At 48.9% G+C, this 18,038-nt stretch overlaps 1 protein-coding gene across 9 annotated transcripts in view; it reads right to left on the bottom strand.

Moving 5' to 3' along the window:
* Positions 1–18,038, bottom strand: part of Brd4 (bromodomain containing 4) — a 74,975-nt gene continuing 56,937 nt past the window's right edge. For 4 of the 9 annotated variants that reach the window (XM_075984273.1, XM_075984274.1, XM_075984275.1 and 1 more), the window contains exons 9-19: positions 17,776–17,975; positions 17,084–17,379; positions 15,961–16,071; positions 7,281–7,333; positions 6,781–7,150; positions 5,646–6,236; positions 2,682–3,056; positions 2,430–2,560; positions 2,105–2,310; positions 1,791–2,022; positions 1–1,534 (exon numbers count right to left, since the gene is read on the bottom strand). In XM_075984273.1, the coding sequence (XP_075840388.1) occupies positions 1,466–1,534; positions 1,791–2,022; positions 2,105–2,310; positions 2,430–2,560; positions 2,682–3,056; positions 5,646–6,236; positions 6,781–7,150; positions 7,281–7,333; positions 15,961–16,071; positions 17,084–17,379; positions 17,776–17,975 (2,634 nt within the window). In that variant the 3' untranslated portion in view covers positions 1–1,465. Of the gene's footprint in view, positions 1,535–1,790; positions 2,023–2,104; positions 2,311–2,429; positions 2,561–2,681; positions 3,057–5,645; positions 6,237–6,780; positions 7,153–7,280; positions 7,334–9,507; positions 11,501–12,937; positions 13,044–15,960; positions 16,072–17,083; positions 17,380–17,775; positions 17,976–18,038 lie in introns of those variants that run through there. The other 5 variants (XM_075984277.1, XM_075984278.1, XM_075984279.1 and 2 more) reach the window with 4 other exon arrangements.

Here is an 18,038-nt window from a genome sequence, read left to right as displayed (position 1 = left end):
TTAAAAAAGAGAGATGTGTTTATTCCATGATCAGTACAGACCAAATGCATATTCACCATATGAAAGTCAAGCCAGTCAGTGACTCCAGAGTTTGGCCAACACCGAGGCACCAGCACTGTGGTGTAGAGTGGGTTCTCATGGCACATGTAACCTCACCAGGGGCTCCAATTTAAAAAAAAGGGGGGGGGGGTGTGCAGCCCACTGGTCTAACCAGGTGCTAGATGGGGAGCTTCTGCCTCAGTCTGCAGCCCCCCCTGCCTGGGGCCCACCTCATCCCCAGGCTCTCCCTTTCTTGGTAAAAACAAACAGATTTGACATAAAAAAAAAAAAACAAAAACAAAGAAGTCAACAAATAGAGGGAAAGGAAAAAAACTGCAGCTTTCTGGTTTTATAATTAAAAGTAAGACTAATAAAGTTTGAAACTTAATACAAGCAGGATTTTGTTTTGTGTGGGTTTTTAGTGAAGTTTTTTTTTTTTTTGTTGCTTTTTTTTTAACACCAGTTTGGTGGAGTCACCAACAAACTTCAAACAAAGATATGCCAACTATGTTCACTATACAGTACAGCCACGGTCACACACTACCCACAGCGCGGTGGGAGCCGCCACTCAATGAGGAGACGATCACACCATTTTGGAGATAAGCAGTGCCACTGTGTCTGAAGGAGAAGAAAGAATTAAAAATAAAATAGAATTCAACAAAAAAATATATATATATAGGAAAAACAAAACAAAATCAGAAACACAGGTGGGAAGGAACTGACTTTGGTTGGTGGCCTTACTCCCCAGGTGAGGTCTGTCCATATATGTGAACAGTCACCTCTATCTGCCATGGACACACACACACTTCCATGACACTATTCCCTTTTGCACAAGCGAACACTTATTATAGAGAGCGACTCTCAATTAAAGGCTTGTGGGGGGAGGGGAGAGGGTCTGTTCAAGGCAAAGTCAGTGCCAGCAAGGGGGTGGGCCAGTGCCTTGCCGTTCCAGTCCACACAGGCTTGCCCTGGCCTCCTGGGAGTGGGCAGCGATGGCTGGGGTGTGAAAGACTCCCAACGGGTAGGACGTCACGAACGTCATGTTCTCAGGGACAGAAAACCAGTCATGGTGGCGGCAGCAACGATGTCCTGTGTATACTGTGTAGACATTTGGCGCAGAGAAGGGCCTCTGCCCCGCAAGCGGGGACGCAGGCCTTGGGTCCAGCCGGCACTTGACTCATATTGAGGCGTGCTCTGAACTGACGTCCTCTGAGGGGTGGCATGTGGTAGGACGTCTGTCCGACTGGCTGTAAGGCAGATGGGCTCTGTGATCCTCAGCTGCCCGTCAGGCCTGCCCCGGGCATAGCATGCAGGAGAGCCAGGCCCAGAGACACCTCTGGCCGCTGCTACTGCTTCCACTGCTGCCCCTAACACTATGGAGAGTCAGTATTTTTGCCAGAAAAAGGCAGAAGTCACCTAGGTGCTCTCAGAAAAGATTTTCTTCAAATATTGACAAAAGATCACTCTGGAAATTCATGTCAATTGTAGCTGCCATCTGGAGGGGAAGAAGGAGGTAGAAGTGAGTTTGGGGTGCACTGTTCCACCAGGTGCTGTTCCCTCATACCCACCTTGGTCCTTTCAAGCCCTGTTTCAAACCCAGGTGCCAGTGAACTCAGGAGACCAGCCAGATATACTGCAACCGGCCTGGGCTCACTGCCTATCCTTCCCTCCCTAGGTCCTACGACAACCTTTATCCCAGGATCTTCAAGGTGGACTCCTGCCCAAAGTTCCCACCAGGTTCCCCTACTCACTGCCTCCCTGCGCCTCCGCTCCTGCTCTCGTTTTCGAGCCAATTCCCTCTGCTGGTCCAGCATAGACTGGGGCTGAGAACTCTGGGCTTGGGGGGCGGCGGCGGCGGCCACAGCAGCTGCTTGCTGCTGCTGCTGCTGCTGCTCCTGTCTCTGCTGCTGCTGCTCCTGGCGGCGTCGTGCCTCCTCATGGGCTCGACGTGCCTGTTCCAGCGCATCTTCATCCTCTCGGCTCCTGGGCAGAGCGGGGCCCCAGGTCAGCCTGGAGCCCAGTATGGCCCTGGGAGCCCCAGTGCCCTGCATGGACCCCAGCCCACCTCATACGCTCCTGCCTCAGCCGCTCCTTCTCCTTCTCCGCATGCTCAGCCTGAGCCTTCAGGGCCTTTTCCCGCTCCTCCTTCTCTCGAGCAGCACGACGGAAATGCTCAAAGCTGTCACTTGAGGACTTGGCTGTGGAGGATGGGGTGGTTGGATGCTTCTGTACCAGACTGGCCCAGGAGCCCATGTTCTTGATTTTCAGGTCCTATAGAGGCAGAGATCGGGTGCCAGGTAAGGACCTGTTTGCACAGGATATGACAGGAAGCTTATGCCCACCAAAATTATTTCAATGAGGTGAGTACCTCAGAGTACTACTATCCTTACCTTTTTGGGTGCCACTGGTGTTTTTGGCTCCTGTTTCTGTTTGTCTTTGTCAGGGGCCCCTGGTGGGGGTGCAGTCTGCTCTGGGGGCCGGATCACAGGCCTCCCCACATCTACAGGTTTCATCTCAGGCCCTAGAATTTACAAACAATATGTGGGTCTGGGCCACCTGAAAGGTGTGGCTCATGGCGTATAGGTCATCACCAACATGGGTCTGGGGCCCAAGTCTCATGTGCAGGCAGGGAGGACACTCACGCTGGGGCAGGTGGCCTGGAGCCTTGATGCTCTCTGGGTGCTTGGGGGGCTCTGGTCGCAGTGAGGTGCTGAAAGGCTCGCTGCGGATGATTGGTGAATGAATCTTCTCCTCTTTTACTACCACCAGGGGCTGGGGCTGGACGACTGAGGGTGGGCGCAGCTCCTGGGACAGCATAGGCACGGCAGCCGGTGAGGCAGGTGGGCATCCCTGGCCTCGGCCCATGACTGGCCCTGGGGGCTGTGGCTCAGCTCTGCCCTTTACCTGCTTCTTAGGCTGGACACTTTGCTGGGGTGGAGACTGATGAGTCAGGCTCTGGAACTGTGGCATCTGAGGGGAATGTATCATAAGCGGAGAGGGGGCTTCACGAAGGTGACCTAGGAAACAAGACAAGAACTGTGTTGGGGCTAGTATACAGGCCATTAGCCCTGAGCCACTTGTGCCTTGAGAAGACAGTAATGAAAGAAAGGCCAGGCTATTCATAGTCTATTATCACGTGGCCCAAACAAGCTTGGAGACTCACAGTATCTATTATACCTGATAAGAACATTATACCTGGTAAGAACATGACACCACCCTACCTTGAGGGAATGAGGATCCCTAGTCCCAAAATGTGGAGCCTGTTTTTATGCCCTAAGTTGGATGCCCAAAAGCTTTTCTGTAGTCCCAGGGTTTGATTCTTCTGCACCTCAGCATTACCCAGGAAGCTTCGTTAAACACATAACCCAACACATTAGATCTCATGTGGCATCTGCATGCCAGAGCTTTTTAAAAGCCCCCAGAAGGCTCTAAAGTTAACCTGGGCTATACAAGGGAGATAATTTCTAAAGACTCAACCAGATAATCCACTTTGGCCCCTTGTGTGGCTGCAGAGGAAATGGAGCCCAGGCCCTGGGGTGAAGGTGGTCTTCCCCCAATGCTGTTTCCAAGCTCACCCTACAGAATGTAGAAAAACTTGGGACTGACCTCTACCTGGGCAAAGCAAGTACAACAGGTCCCAGAGCTCACAGCCAGTCTACTACCCACATCTAAGCAACAGGTGTAAGGTGGCCACCTAAATACCTGGCACAGGTTAGGAGTGCTAGGGAGCTCTATGCTAGCAAAGGAAATTCAGAACATGTAGTTCTGACACTCAGCTGTACCAATGAGGAAACTGAGCTAGTTTAGTGAGCCAGAGTCTGGGAACTGGAGAAGCTCAATCTCTGCCATTCCCACATAGCTTGCTCTCCACATAAATCCCAGCTAGAAAGGGGCCTTGCCACCTGTTATAACCCAGTTAGCTACAGCCCAGACTAGTCCTCCAGGTTCCATTTCTAAGCTACTATATACTAGCACAGGAATCCTTAGGTCCTCCGATATCTCACCCTCTCTCCTCCAGTCTAAGGTGTCCAATTTGGCAGACCTAAAGCAGACCATAATATCACCTATGTGGCAGACTCTTGGCTACACTGTTGTGCTAGCACCAAAGTCTAGTAGGGTGACTTTTCAGCTTGTCAGAACTCCCTTGGAAGCTAGCACCCTGGCTCCACTTGTCCGTAGTTCACCTGTGGCAGTGTTGTCAAGAACACTTTGTGAGGGACTGGATAGATGGCTCAGTGGTTAAGAGCATTGCCTGCTCTTCCAAAGGTCCTGAGTTCAATTCCCAGCAACCACATGGAGGCTCACAACCATCTGTAATGAGGTCTGGTGCCCTCTTCTGGCCTTCAGGCATACACGCAGGAAGAATATTGTATACATAATAAAGAAAAAAAAAAGAACACTTTGTGAGGCTGACTTGGACTACAGAAGGCTTAGGTCTAGGGTTTTGTTGGTGGCTTTGGAGAGCTGGCTTAGCAGTTCAGGGATGGTGTTGGGAAATTGGCTGGGTATCCAACTGAATGTTTCTGACAATTTGGTTTTTATCCCAGAGCTGTCCGCTAGGTCCCAACCCATATGGTTCCTTATGTGCCTAGGTTACAGGAGCATGGGTGGGGCCCTGAGGACGCTAACAGAAAGTGGATGGAGGCTGTCCTGTGCAGAACTGGCCGACTCTTCTGCCACCTGTTCATCAACTTCCTTGCACAGGGTAGTAACAGCATAGCTGCATGGGTGGCCATGTCCAACTCTACTTTTCCCAGAGAGAACCAACAGCTGCTCCCAGCTCAGGGCATGGAGTAATTCACTTGCCACCTGGCAGCTTGTGTTGAGTCTAGGAGAGGTCACAATCCTGCTTTGCTGCTCAATTTAGCTCAACCCTAAGACAGACCACATTGTAAATGTATAATGCCTCGTGAGTCCAGGTACGCCATTCTATAGCCCAAACTTTACTGGAACCTTTTCCAAACAGAGATGGCCAGGGCATTTTGGTTACCCAAATTTGAAAGTCAAGTGTCCCGAGAATGAGAAGCCCTGAGGTGGTGGCCCACACACTCGCACTCAGGAGGCAGACAGGCAGATAGATCTGTGTGAGTTCAAGGCCAGTCTGGTCTACAGATCAAGTTCCAAGACAGCCAAGCCAGGTCTCCACAGAGAAACTGTCTTTAAAAAGCAAACAAACAAACAAAAAAGAAGGGTGAAAGGTATGGCTTAAGCAACACTGTTGAAGAACGGGAAGTCTGCACTAGGCTGGAGAGAGGCATGGTTCCTGAGTCCCAACCATATTCACCAACATGGGCCATGCAATGCCACCTGGGTCTTCAGGGCTCAGAAAAGAGCCTGTTCACCAAATTAGCTTCTGCTCACCTCATGGTCCTAACCTTAAATGGGTAGATCCTGGCTTCCACTTAGTAGGAGTAAGGTTAAGAAAGGTCTTTGTCTGGGCTATCTCTGCTTGTGAGCAAGACAACCTGATAAACACAAAGCAGGGACAGTGATATTCTCAACTACACAGTGCTACAAAGTTTGGCTCTGAAGCCAGAAACACCACATTGCTAGAATAAATTACCAGGCCCACCTCCAGACTCCGAGTACAAAAATAGGCCACTTACCAGCTGAGTAGGGGTCTGACTTGTGGTGCCGGGGGGAAGGGTGATGCTGGATGACTTGCTGGGGCTTAGCAGGCTGTGTTGGAGGTGGCTGCTGGCCTGGGGGTGGGTGAGTAGGCTGCTGGCCTGGGGGTGGCGGGGGTTGCTGGATGTGAGCAGAAAAGGGCATGGATGGCAAGTGAACTGGCCGTGGTGGGGGCTGGTGCTGTTGCTGGGGTGGTGGTTGGGGCTGGGGAGGTGGGGGTGGTGGAGGCTGTTGCTGGAGCTGCTGCTGCTGAACAGAAGGGTGGGGCGGGGGTGGCAAAGGTGGTGGGGGTTGGGACTGCACCTTCACAGAAGGGAGTAGTGGTGTGGGGGGCTGCACCTTCTGCAGCTGCTGTAGGTATAACTGCATCTGCATTGAGGTGAGGGGTGGGGCAGGTGGCTCTTCATCTTCCAGCAGCACTTGTGGGGGCTGAGCCATAGGTGGCTGTGGGAGTAGGGAGGGCTGGGCCAGGGCAGGGGATACAGCTGGGGGTCGGGTAGGCTTTGGGGGCAGAGCAGCAGCTCGGTTGCTAGGCCGAGATGGTTGCTGGGGCAGCGCATTGTGCAAAGCTGGAATGACAAAAAAATATGGAAGTGAGGCCTTAGTTATCTATCTGATTCTGGACTGTCTTTTCTGCTCTGTCCCAACCTTGTTTAGACTATGGTGACCTCTTTCTGTTTTTCCTCCAATTTTCCTAAGCTTCCAAAGACCAATTGGAGTAGGCTCCTTGCAGTCATCCTGTCCTATATTTTGTGTCCCTGACCCTTCCTCTAGTTCCCTGCACAGACCTTCAAGCTTCACTGTAGGTCTTTGATACCTATTCACAGATGTTTATCAGTATGCCAACATGTTGAGCAAATTTCTCCACCCCATCCATGTTCTACAGTAAACTATTGAGAACGAATGTCTCCTCCATGCCCTAAACCAAGAGCTGCAGACAAGTCCAATCTTTTCTAACATAATGCCTGGGCCCCATAACTACAATCTTCTGACATGCCAGTCAGGTCCCAGAGAAGCAACTGACTTGATTGTTGGTGCTAACAGGGAGCCTAGAATACCTGATAATGATGGGGTAGAACCAAGGTGGCAAAGGGGGAGATGGCCATGGCTCACCTGGAGGAGAAACTACGGTATGCTGGTTGAGATGGGGTGGAGTGCTGTGCTCAGGCGGCTGGGGCAGATGAGGTGGCAGCTCCGGCTGCGGCAGGTGCAAGATGGGCTGGGTGAAGTGGCCAATAGGGTCAAACACACTGCCTGGTAGCTGTGGTTCCAGGACGGGTACCTGGGCAGTGATGAAGGGTGGGGGCGAGGACTTCATCGCTGGGGCAGTCTGCTGTGGCATGGAGGGCGGCGGAGGTGGGGGTGGGGGTTGCTGTTGCTGCTGCGGAGGTGGGGGTGGAGGAGGCTGCTGGGGAGGTGGGGGTGGCTGCTGGGGCACAGGAGCTGGGGCTGTCTGCATCTGTGGATGGTGATGGTGATGATGCTGTAGGCACACAAAAAGATAAACAGGTTGATGTCAGACATGAGAAAATAGTCAGGGTCAGATCCACAACATCCTTTCAGCTGAGAGGGTCATCTAACACCTAAGGAGGAAACACCCCTGAAGCACATACCTTTTTTTGGTCCCTCCCAGGGTGTCCCTTCTTTTTTGACTTGGGTGCCATCTCTGCAGAGAGAAGACAAGGTAGTGAGACTCTGGGGAAGTAATCATGGATTAGCCTTGGATAGAGAAGAGGACAAGAATACAGGACACTCAGGACAAAGGCTTGATTGCATTGGGCCATCAGGGTGGATGTGTCACCTATCCACCTCTCCGTGGTTTTCCCAAGGAACTATGCCTGGAAAGAGCCTCAGTAAGCTCCAGACCATAGGCACCAGAAATAGCCAAGGCCCTGGCTATGTCAGAATCTGAATTATAGAGACCTTACCTTACACTTCCCCATTTCATGAATTAGACCTTGGGTAGTAGTGTCAGCACACTCTAGACTATGTATAACCTGCTATGTTTTTGCAATGAGTCGGGATGTTTGCAATAACCCATGTATTGGACAGTTGAGAACAACACTCCAAAAAGCGAGGACAACCATTCAGGGCCACACAGCTGAAACAACAATTTAGGAACTCTTGTAGATGGTTTACTGAGGTCTTTGCCTCAGAGTGTTCAAGCGGGACCTGAGAAAGATCAGTGATACTGACATAGGGCATGACCTGATCAGAGCCACAGGGTGGGCAAGGAAATTTCTGTAGAGTGAGAACACAGAAAGTTTTACCTTTTGGGAATAAGGAAAAAGGATGGCCTCCGCAGAACAACCATGAACAAACAGGGTAGGTGCTCACTGCCAAATAGATGGCATTGACCCCCTTTCTCTGATTATCAGTCATGTCCCTTCTCTGGAACAGTTAATGTGCCCAGGCTCTTCAAGAGGCTGAAGACCTGGTGCTTCAGGTTTGTGAATGTGTCTGTCTTTGTGGAGGCTTGTTAAAAATCTAGGTGCATACCTCTGTCACTACCTTAGACTTTGTAATAAGAAACGTTTACCAGCAGAATACTCCAGGAGATGGATTAACACCTTGGCCAGTGCTTCTGGGCTAGCAAACAATACAATTATACCAGGTTGGAGTCTGGGTCCATAGTACAGAGCTTTTCAGATTCTGTCACGAAAGAACGATTTGTTTCTTTGCTATGGCTTACCCCAAACACCTTGTCAGAGCACCAGTTCTTACTGCTAGCGTCGAGGTTACCTCTCTGTTCATAGCTGTGTCGAGCTACTGTGTACCCCTGCTGTGTAGCATGTTACCAGCAGGAGTTAAGATAGGACCTTATGCCCAAGTTTGCCACTCCATGCAGGATTGACAAGACACAGAAAGACCCTAGCAGCCAAAACTATGTCTTCATACAAATGGCAAAGGGCAGCAAGGACACCTAGCACAAGGAAACCCCTATCTTGATGCCAGGAAGCAGGGCTCTCCTTGGGTCAGAAGAAGAAACTTGGTAAGAAACTCTTACAGGGAAGAGATTTTAAAGGGGGTTGCTGGGAAGATTTATAGAATCGGGACATTTGGTTGCTTTGAGTATGGAAGCAGAGAAGGTTGGACACCTCACTCAGAAGGATTTGTATGGCAGGGGACACAGCTGATAACTCAGTAGTGGGGGGAGGGGGGCTGGGACAGTCAGTGAGTGGACAGGCTCCTCTATTAGCATTTCCAGTGTAAAAAGGTGGAGTGGGCAGGGGAAGAGAAAGGGACTTGGTTGGGAGGAAGGTTGCTCAAAACAAAAGCGAGTACACTCTTGAGGGGATCTCAGCATAGAGAAGCTAGTCAATAAAGCTGAACCACTGTGTCAAGTGTGACCTGGGAAAGCACTAGAGGTGCTACCCAGATGCTAAACTGAATGTGAGCTATTTAGGAAGGAGAGAGGCTCTGCCTGTTGTCTGGTAACATTGAACAAAGCATAGTTTGCCCACTTACACTAAAGGGACAATGGCTCCAACCCCTCACCACATGCCTCATATTGTGAGCAGAGGTCCACAAGACCAGGCTTAGGAGCAAGAGCGGTTGGATACATGGGTTCTAGGAAGCATGTCAGTTGCATTGGAAAGGTCACAGGAATATTCTGGAGCTCATCTTCAAACTGGAAGAGAAGGCACAAGGCAGCCCCTCTTCCCCCGAGCCCAGGCGGAACTAGAGAAGTGGCATATTGTGAGGCTCCCTTGAAGCTCCTGGGGCCCAATGCTTGTGTTGGGTTGCCAGTAAGAAGACAAGACAGTAAGCATACAGCTTATGACATACCAGCCCCAGACACACACACAACTCTCTAGAAGGAGTTACATGGAGATGGCCTCAAATACTATGTGATCTTTATTCCATAACAATCTTAAACTCCAACACAAATTCCATCTTTACATTAGGATGGCATAGTACAAAGTAAAATGATCTTGTAAAATCTGATTTCAAACACTGATTTCTTCCACCCCAGCCCAGCCCCACTTGAATAAAGGAGACAAAGGTTTAAGGGCAGGGCAAGGGCAATAAGGGGCAGAGAAGAGCCCTCTACTGTCCTGGATGGCTCCCATCAGGACCCCACAGCCAGTTGGTACGCTAAGGCCCTCCCAAGGGTACCTCCCAATGCCCAGGAACAGAAAACTAGGAACAAAGAAAAGTAGGTGGGATGCTGTCCTTTCTGGCTGCTGTGTACCCAGGTCACCAAGTATAATTGGTAGTCTAAAGATCTTTCAAGTTCAACGGGTCCTGAGTGTTCCTGTCACACATAAGGCCAACATAGCCAGGGATATTCTGGACAGTAAAGAATATAAAGGACAAATTGCCCTGTGTATAAAGGGTGTGGGGAAGGGCAGGGGCAGCACATAGCCAAAATACTGTGGGAATGTAGGCTATCATTTGGTCCAAGATAGCAAAATCTTCCCAGAAAGATAATGCCAACAGCTTCCCAAATGTCCTGTGGGAATCTCTGGGCAAGAGGCCTCCACCGCCCCCCATCCCAGTCAAGCCAAGTTCGCTGGGAACACGTCACGCACAGGCCAAAGGGCAGCTCAAAATAGTCTGTTTGGCAAAAGAAGCTAACTTGAAGCTAGACACAGAGGACTTGGAATGGCCTATGAACTCAGCAGTATCACTGAGGAGCCATTGGATGTTCTAGGGAGCCTGAGACCCAAAGGCCATATCAGGTATAGGGCAGCAAGCAACCCAAGGATTCTGGAACCTGGGAAAGGGGACAACACCACCTCAGCCCGCTTTAAGCACTAGGAGAAGGCAGGCTCCAGTGTGTCAGTCTTCTCAGAAGTATGTAAAAGCACATTTTAAAAGAGAAAAGGACAGAAAGAACCTGCTAAAAATGCAGATGCAATTCCTTGGGGGTACCTTTTAATATTGGGCAGTTTTCTGCTAAGATGCGAGATTTGTGAGTAAAAAATGGTCAGGGCCAATACTTGTTTTTTAAGGAGGACACCCCTCCGCAAAAATAAATAAATAAAATAAAATCAGCCTACTTTGGTTTGTCTCTGTAAAGGTTTGGATGATGTGGCCAATTCTTTCCTGCTCTAACCCCAATAATGCTGTCATTATAGGAAGATGAAGATGGTGTTGGATAATGACATGGTGACAAGCCTTGAAGGTATTTTTCTTAGGTGACTTGAGGAGAAAAGACCAAAGAACTTGGGGAAATGCCCACCAGACCACTTAACTTTTAGTGCTCTATGGAAACAATGGCGACTTCAGGAGGCAATGGGTAAACTAAAGCTGGTCACAGTCTCCACCTCATCAAGTCAGCCAGAGTGAACCTAAATAGCCTTTGGGAAACCAGACGGCCTCTAAAGGCCCCACATAGGTCAAGATGTTCATCCTCAGGGTGAATTATATCTTTCCTGGGCTAAAGTCACTGCAAGGCTTGGAGTCTCAGAAAAAAAAAAGAGGGAAGGGATGAAGAGAGAAAACACACTGCAATCAGGCTTCACACAGAGGAGCACCACACGTATGCATAGAGGGGGATTATTATCACCCTCAAGGAGATGCCACCCACCCAGAGGACCCCAGATGACCAGAGAAGCTGGGCTGGACAGCCAGTCAGTCTTTGTACAGAGAGGCCCAGGCAGCAGGCCAGGCAGGCAGCCTTCCTGAAGGTGAGACTACGTATATGCTGCTGAACATGACTAATCCACCCCAGGGGGACAGGCCCAGGCCTCTGAGCAATTCCATAACTTGATGGAGTTCTGTCCCTTTCACTGAAGAAAATTGACTTAAGCTATAGCTCGCTGGGAAGGAATCTGGAACTGAAGACCGTTTTATTAAGAGTCCGTGTCCAATGATTAGGCAGGACCTACGTAGAGGGAGAAAGAAACCAGTGTGAGAGAATGGTGTGGAATGTACCGTTCAAGTTACAAGAACAGAAGAATTGCAGACTGAGCCAGCTTCTGTGCCCTAGTGACTGAAAGGGCACAGGAGAACCTTATTGGAAACCAAGAGTCCCATCCCTGCCTGGCCTGCTTCAGCAGGGATGGATAAATCTGCATATACAAAGGCCATAGTATAATGTAGAAGTCTCTAAAATTGCCTGAAGCCTGTCTGCACTTCTCAACAGAACAACTGTTTCTCTTAATGAGTTCCATATGTGCCCTGCCTGAGTGCAATGGTATTTTCTTTACTCCTAATGTCCCATTAGAATGTGAGAGGTGCCCCTGAGTTGTCTCTTACCAGCCAGGTATATCAAAATCACAAAGCGTCAGCTAACCAACCTTTCCACATAGTGTGGTTAGGGAAGAAAAGGTCCCAACAAAGGAGGGAGCACTGCATTATAACATTTCCCACTGAAGAAGGCAAAGAGCAAAGTCACCTCTTCTACTACCATATCCACAAAACCAAAGCAGAAACTGGTGACATAGCAATTGTTGAGGGGCGGGAGAGGCCAGAGAAAAGGCCTTGTCTTTTCCATCCCTTTTCAGGACATCCAATATGGCTTCTGCTCCAGAGAGGGGCCTGGACTGGTTCCCACACGTAGCAGAGTGGCGCCTCTGCTGGAATTATGGATGTAACAATCCCTAGTCCCAGAACATGCCTGGGAAAAACCCGCCCACTCAGCCTCTTACTGTAGGCCACATTCCACAAGGCTGGCCCTCACCCCGGGGAAGCTCCAATCCCTCCAAACTATAACTCCTGGACTTCTAGATGTGTCACCTGGCTCTGCACAATTCCCAATTTTGAGGGTCCTTACCCCTTTCTGAAGCAACTGCCACATTCTGGCAGCAGGAACAACATATCCCTGAAACAGGACTGGAAGGAGTCCCTCAAAGATCCTGGGACCAGGGAGCTGAGGTTGGCTTCCTGATCAAAGCCCCAAGAGTGTCTCATGGCCTCTGTCTGCACTTCCCAGCTCCAGCCTTTCCAAAACACCATGCATTCCTCTTTACCCTGGAGCTATTAAGGAACACCCACTTGCTCCAATCCTGGGAAAAGGAAATAAGACTAAAATAGCTGGACTGTACTCTTGCATGAACAATCCACAGTCCCAGAGCCTTTTCGCTATTCCTATCCAAATCCATTCCACCCCAGGCAGCTGAGGTGCAGTCCGGAGGTGGCACCAAAGAGGGTGTGTGTGTGTGTGTGTGTGTGTGTATACACACACCCACCCACACACACACACACTATGTAGTCACCCAAGCCCATAAACACCCGTGGAAGATACGTGAGAAGAACCAGGTATCAGCAATAGAGAACTGAAAAAGAATCTTAGGACATCCCTTACCCCACATGACAGCTGATCTGATCCTATGCTGGTGATTGCATGGCCACAGCTGGGAGAGTAATGGAAAAGGGAGAGCCACAGTGTCTTGTTCCGGCTTGCCCAGCCTAGGTCTGAAGACTTCCTAGAAGTTGGGAGGGAGGGAGGTGGCAACTGGGCCTTATTCTGCTTGTTCTAACACTGAACCCCTGAGCAGTTCCAGACTCAAGCTAGAATCAAAGCTCAATAAAAACATAACAATAAAAAACAACCCAACAACAAACAGCTGGGCTCAAGGAAGTGTCAAGATGGTCACTGGTGCTACTACAGAACATAAGGGCATACACGGTGGCTGAAATTCGTCTAGCAAAGCATCCCACCCACTCATCTGCAGAGTGGTCTGACCCTGTATACTTTGTAATGGTAGAAAGATTCCCCTACAAATAATTCTCTTCAGTTTCTCTACATTCATGTCAGTGAGCCATGCCTGTAGAACTGACCCTTAGTGTTGTGTGACAAAAATAGGCCCTTTGAGAAATTTTAGTTTAAATTTAAATAGAAACATGAAGAACAAGGAAGACATAAACTAAGCCCAAAAGACCAAAGGAAAACACTTTCAGTGTCTATTCCACCTCTGCCCTACTCTCCTGTCAAGGTAGAATTTCCAGTAACTTGTTAGAGAAGTTGGGGCTGCTGGGCTTCCTAGACCCATGAATCAGCTGCTACAAGATCTGCCCATCCTGTACTCCACATCCCACAAAGTGCAGTGTCTGTGCGGCATGAGGAAACAAAAGCTTTGTTTCACTGGTGTGACATTTACTAGTGTGTGCCTGTGTCCATTTGTGTCTATGTCCTTGTATGTGTTTGTATGTCCTATCTGGGGATCTGTAACAAAAACTCAGCAGGTCCTTCCTAAGTAGTAGTATCAACAACCCCACAACATAGCACTCTGCACACAGCAGGAAATAAAAATCTACTGCTCCACTGGCTATACCAGTGGCCTAAATGAAGACAAAAGAGAGCTAGTAAGCAAAACAAAAGTGGGAAGGGCATCATCTGCTAAGAGGGAGGTGCTTAGCCCAGGCAGCCAAACAAATGGTAAGCGTTAGACGGCCACAGCCTAAAGTCTGCCGGTTAATAGCTCCATCACTTTAAATCTCACTCTCCTTCCCGCCAGGACAGCTGTTCCCAGGACTCTCGGATTACTTGTTGCACAAGCTTTCTACTTAAGGGAGGCGGCGGGCTGGAAAAAAAACAAAATCTTCTCTCTGTAACAGTAGCAGAAAGCTTCTGGAAATGTCATCATGGCAGCCATCAGGAAACACAGGAGCATAGCATTTGTGTGGGACCATACGAGGACTTCTATCTAAAGATGAGGGCTATGGAGAGAGTAGCTCAAACATTTGTTTGTGTGAGGGGTCAGAGTTCCCTAATATCCCAAAGATAAGCCAAGCTATTCAGCATGTCAGGATCAGTCTCTGTGATTGCCTTTTGATTACTTAGATTCTTAGAAAAGGCTGCAAAATCTTAGGAGGAATGATCTAGAAAATACAGGAAGCACAAAAAATCCAGAGGAAAGGCAAATCTGAAGCTTGGCTGGCAATGAAAGTGAAAAGTCAGTGGCCACCAAGAATGCTAATGGAGCCCCAAGAATACATTCATTCACCCCATTCACCCTACTGAAGGCTGTGGCCCCAGTTCAAGCCGAAAGTGGCTCAGAGCCAGCGCTTCCCAGCAGGCTAGGGTGCAGCGCCCCCTGCTGGTTCACAAGGAAGCAAGGCTAGTGTTTAGGTTAGAATGAAAACGGGAAAGAATAATTGGGGAGAGGCTCTGAGGTCAGTCACTTTGCATGTGGTAACTTCTGCAGTCTGAGTTGAACAAATGCAGAACAACCAACGTAATGGATTACATTTCCTCAGTAATTACACTGCAAATTAAAAACAAGGCAGTACAGAAAACTGTCCCTGGAAAGGTCCCAGTCTACTCCATGACCCAAAAAAATACCTTTTCCCCTTAACTCCCAATTTCTTTGGGCAGAGGTGAACCTGTGCAAATAACTTAGAGCAACAGAGTTCATTCCTAGCTGATGTAAGGGAGTGTTGACCGTCCTTGACACCATTAGGTCATTATTCCACAAGTGAGGGATCCATGGAATACTGACTGACAAGAGCCGTTTAGCCCACAGACCCATTTCCCACTACAAACCTCACACACACCAGCACATTAAGACCCTAGGGCTGGTTCCGAGGTGGACTGTAATTTATCTCTGCTCAGCTGATGGAACCTGACCTGTCTAGAGGTAACCCCACTCACACAAGCCATGTGTCAGGCAACTCAGGTATACACCATGCCTTTCCCCCTAATCTTTCCCTTGAAGCCTATGTGAGCACCTGCTCCTCTGGGAACAATGAAGAAAAAGTGTACATCTGGGAAAACAACCTGTTCCCATCATTACCACCTGCTCCTACCTCCAGCTCTGCAGCTGCTGCTCAGAAATAACACAGGAACTGAACACTCTTGTATAGGCCCAAAGTACACAAGAAAGGGCCAGGAGAAGGGCAAGACATACATGTTCTAGTGCACAGATAGAGCAGAGCTGGAAAGGAACAGCCAACACAAAACAGCATTGAGCACACTGTAGAAAAGAAAATGGCAATTCCCAGGGTTTAGAGCCCAGGGCTCAAAGCTGACTGATCATGCAGGCTGCCAGATGCAGGTGACTTGACTCTACTCTCTGCTACAATGTGGCCAAAATTGCTTCCATGCCAACTATGATGCCAGAATATTGAAAGGGAATAGGAGCATTCCACACCAAGGTTGATTGGGACCCTAACACCTACAGTCCTCAGGTCTGCCCTCTACCCTCATGGAAAGAAGAAATTGCTGCTGTACAGGGTGTCTTGCTAACCCTGCAGTGAGAATATGGTGAATGGGTAGCCAGCAGGGCCCAGGCAGTTCTCAGAGACCACCAACTCTTAAGCTCTTGAACAACCTGGACAAAGGACTACTATGAGGGACGAGTGGGGTAGTTTGATAACATATTTAAACAGGAGTCAACTAACCTGTTTCAGAGTCTTCACTGTCAGAGGAGCTGGATTCGCTGGTGCTCTCCGACTCAGAAGATGAGAAGCCCTTCATCTTGGAAGAACCAGCAATCATATCAACTTTTTCAGCTGTAACCCAAATAATAGACCTGTATCAGAAAGGATACCCGCCCAGGCAGCTGCTGCTAGCCACAGCACACTCCCACTGTCCAGAGGAAGGATCAGTGGGAAGCACGTTCCCCATAGGCTTACAGACTGGTCCTGACAGCTTCTACCAGTACAGACCCCGAGAGCTACACACTGTTCTCACTGGTAGCCTACTACACACTAGCTAAAACAAAGCTTGTGCTGTAATTTCAATCAATCTCTTATAATACCCTCTGAATGGTTTCTCATGGATTCAGAAGACCAAGCAGAGCAGTAATTTCTTCATACAATATACTACTAGCCTTGGGTAAATAGGCATTCTTCATATAGGATATTATGTCCAAAGCACAGCAAAACATGCAAAGAGCTCAAGGGTTCTCCGAGCCTTCCTGATTAGTTTTATGAGTGAAGTCCAAATAATGTCACTAAACAGAAATCCAGAGCAAAGTTCTAAGGACTAAGAAAGCAGTATAAAAATACTTTGACAGATATCCCAAGCTAAACCCTCTAGCACTAAGAGGGAAAGGCATATGCCAATGTGAATCATGCATAAAATGAAGAGATGTCTGGAAGGCTAGTAGTAGGGATGAAGTGAACATCAGTTCTGCTTGCAAAAGTGGGGCTGGGTACTGAACTAACATAATCACACATTCCTGGGAATTCCGGGCACCCCTTTCCTCCTGGCCTCACCTCAACAGAGGTGGGAGGTCACTTCTGGAAAAGACTGTATGGCTGGCTAACAGAGAAGTAAACAGCTGCTGTCAAGACAGGTTCAAGAAGGCTTCAGCAAACCACCAAAGAGGTCCAGAAAAGAACCGACAACCCAGGATCCAGTGTGGTATCATTCTTGGGGTTTCTATGGCAAAGGTATAGAATTCATATATGTGGGGGTGGATGAGCGAGTGGTGTTTCAAGTGTGGAGTGCTAAGTTGGAAGAGGGCTAACTAAGGGCTTCCATGGAAAGGATCCCTATACACAGAGTTCCCAAGTTTACCTTGAGGTTTTCTTTTCTTCCGCAAACAAGAGGTGACGTAGCGTTCTAACTCTCGCAGTGTGGACGGTTTCAGAGTCTCAAAGTCAATCTCAATCTCATCAGGGTTGGAGTTCTTGAGTGATGGCTCCCTTGACTGGATGATATGTACTACACGGCCCAGCTTCTCACCAGGAAGTTTGTTAATGTCTAGACTTAGCTGCCTCTTCTCCTCATAGGACATGGGCTTACACTTGTCCTCTTCCTCTGATTCATATGAGGGAGGGGGCTTGCTCTTCATGGGTGCTGGTTCCTTCTTGCTACGAAGGGATGATACAGACAATTAAGAATGGGTCTCCTGAGGAAGCTGTGCACACATCCCTCCAAAGTATGTGGGTGGGTAGGGGCTGACTGCCCACACCCAACTGGAAATAGGATTTAAGGCTACTAGCAATCAGAAAGACCAGAAGGAAATCATAGCAGGTGCCAGGAGCTGAAGTTCTGTTATGGCTGCACGGTGGCTACTCTCTCTCTCCTCAGTGAGCTACCAAAGTTCACGAAGGGAAAAAAGCAGAGGGAGAAATAACAGCTAAGTGCTTATGACAGGGCACCAACTGGGACTGGTGGCTGCATCAACAGAGTGGTCTTTGTCCCTACCATGCATGGGTTTCTGGGGGTCACCACTATCAAAGACAGAAAAATTGGGAAGTACAGACCTCACATTGCTGTTGCTGCTGTTATTTTTCTTTGTCTTTTTCGGAGGAAGTTCCTTGGCTTTGCTTTTCTTATTCTCCTCTACTTCCTCTTTCTTTTTGTGCTTTTCCTTTTTCTTTTCCTTCTTGTCCTTCTCTTTTTTCTTTGGTTTGTTCTGCTGGGGCTGTGAGAGGGCTGCAAGCTGTTCATGCACTGCTTTGAGCTGTGGAGCAAGCAAGCAAGCAAACAAACAAACGAGATCACGATTGGGCCAGGCCTTTAGTCT

The sequence above is a fragment of the Microtus pennsylvanicus genome, chromosome 8 (genome assembly GCF_037038515.1).
Source record: "Microtus pennsylvanicus isolate mMicPen1 chromosome 8, mMicPen1.hap1, whole genome shotgun sequence".
NCBI classification, from domain to species: Eukaryota; Metazoa; Chordata; class Mammalia; order Rodentia; family Cricetidae; genus Microtus; species Microtus pennsylvanicus.
This window is presented reverse-complemented; position numbering and strand designations above follow the sequence as displayed.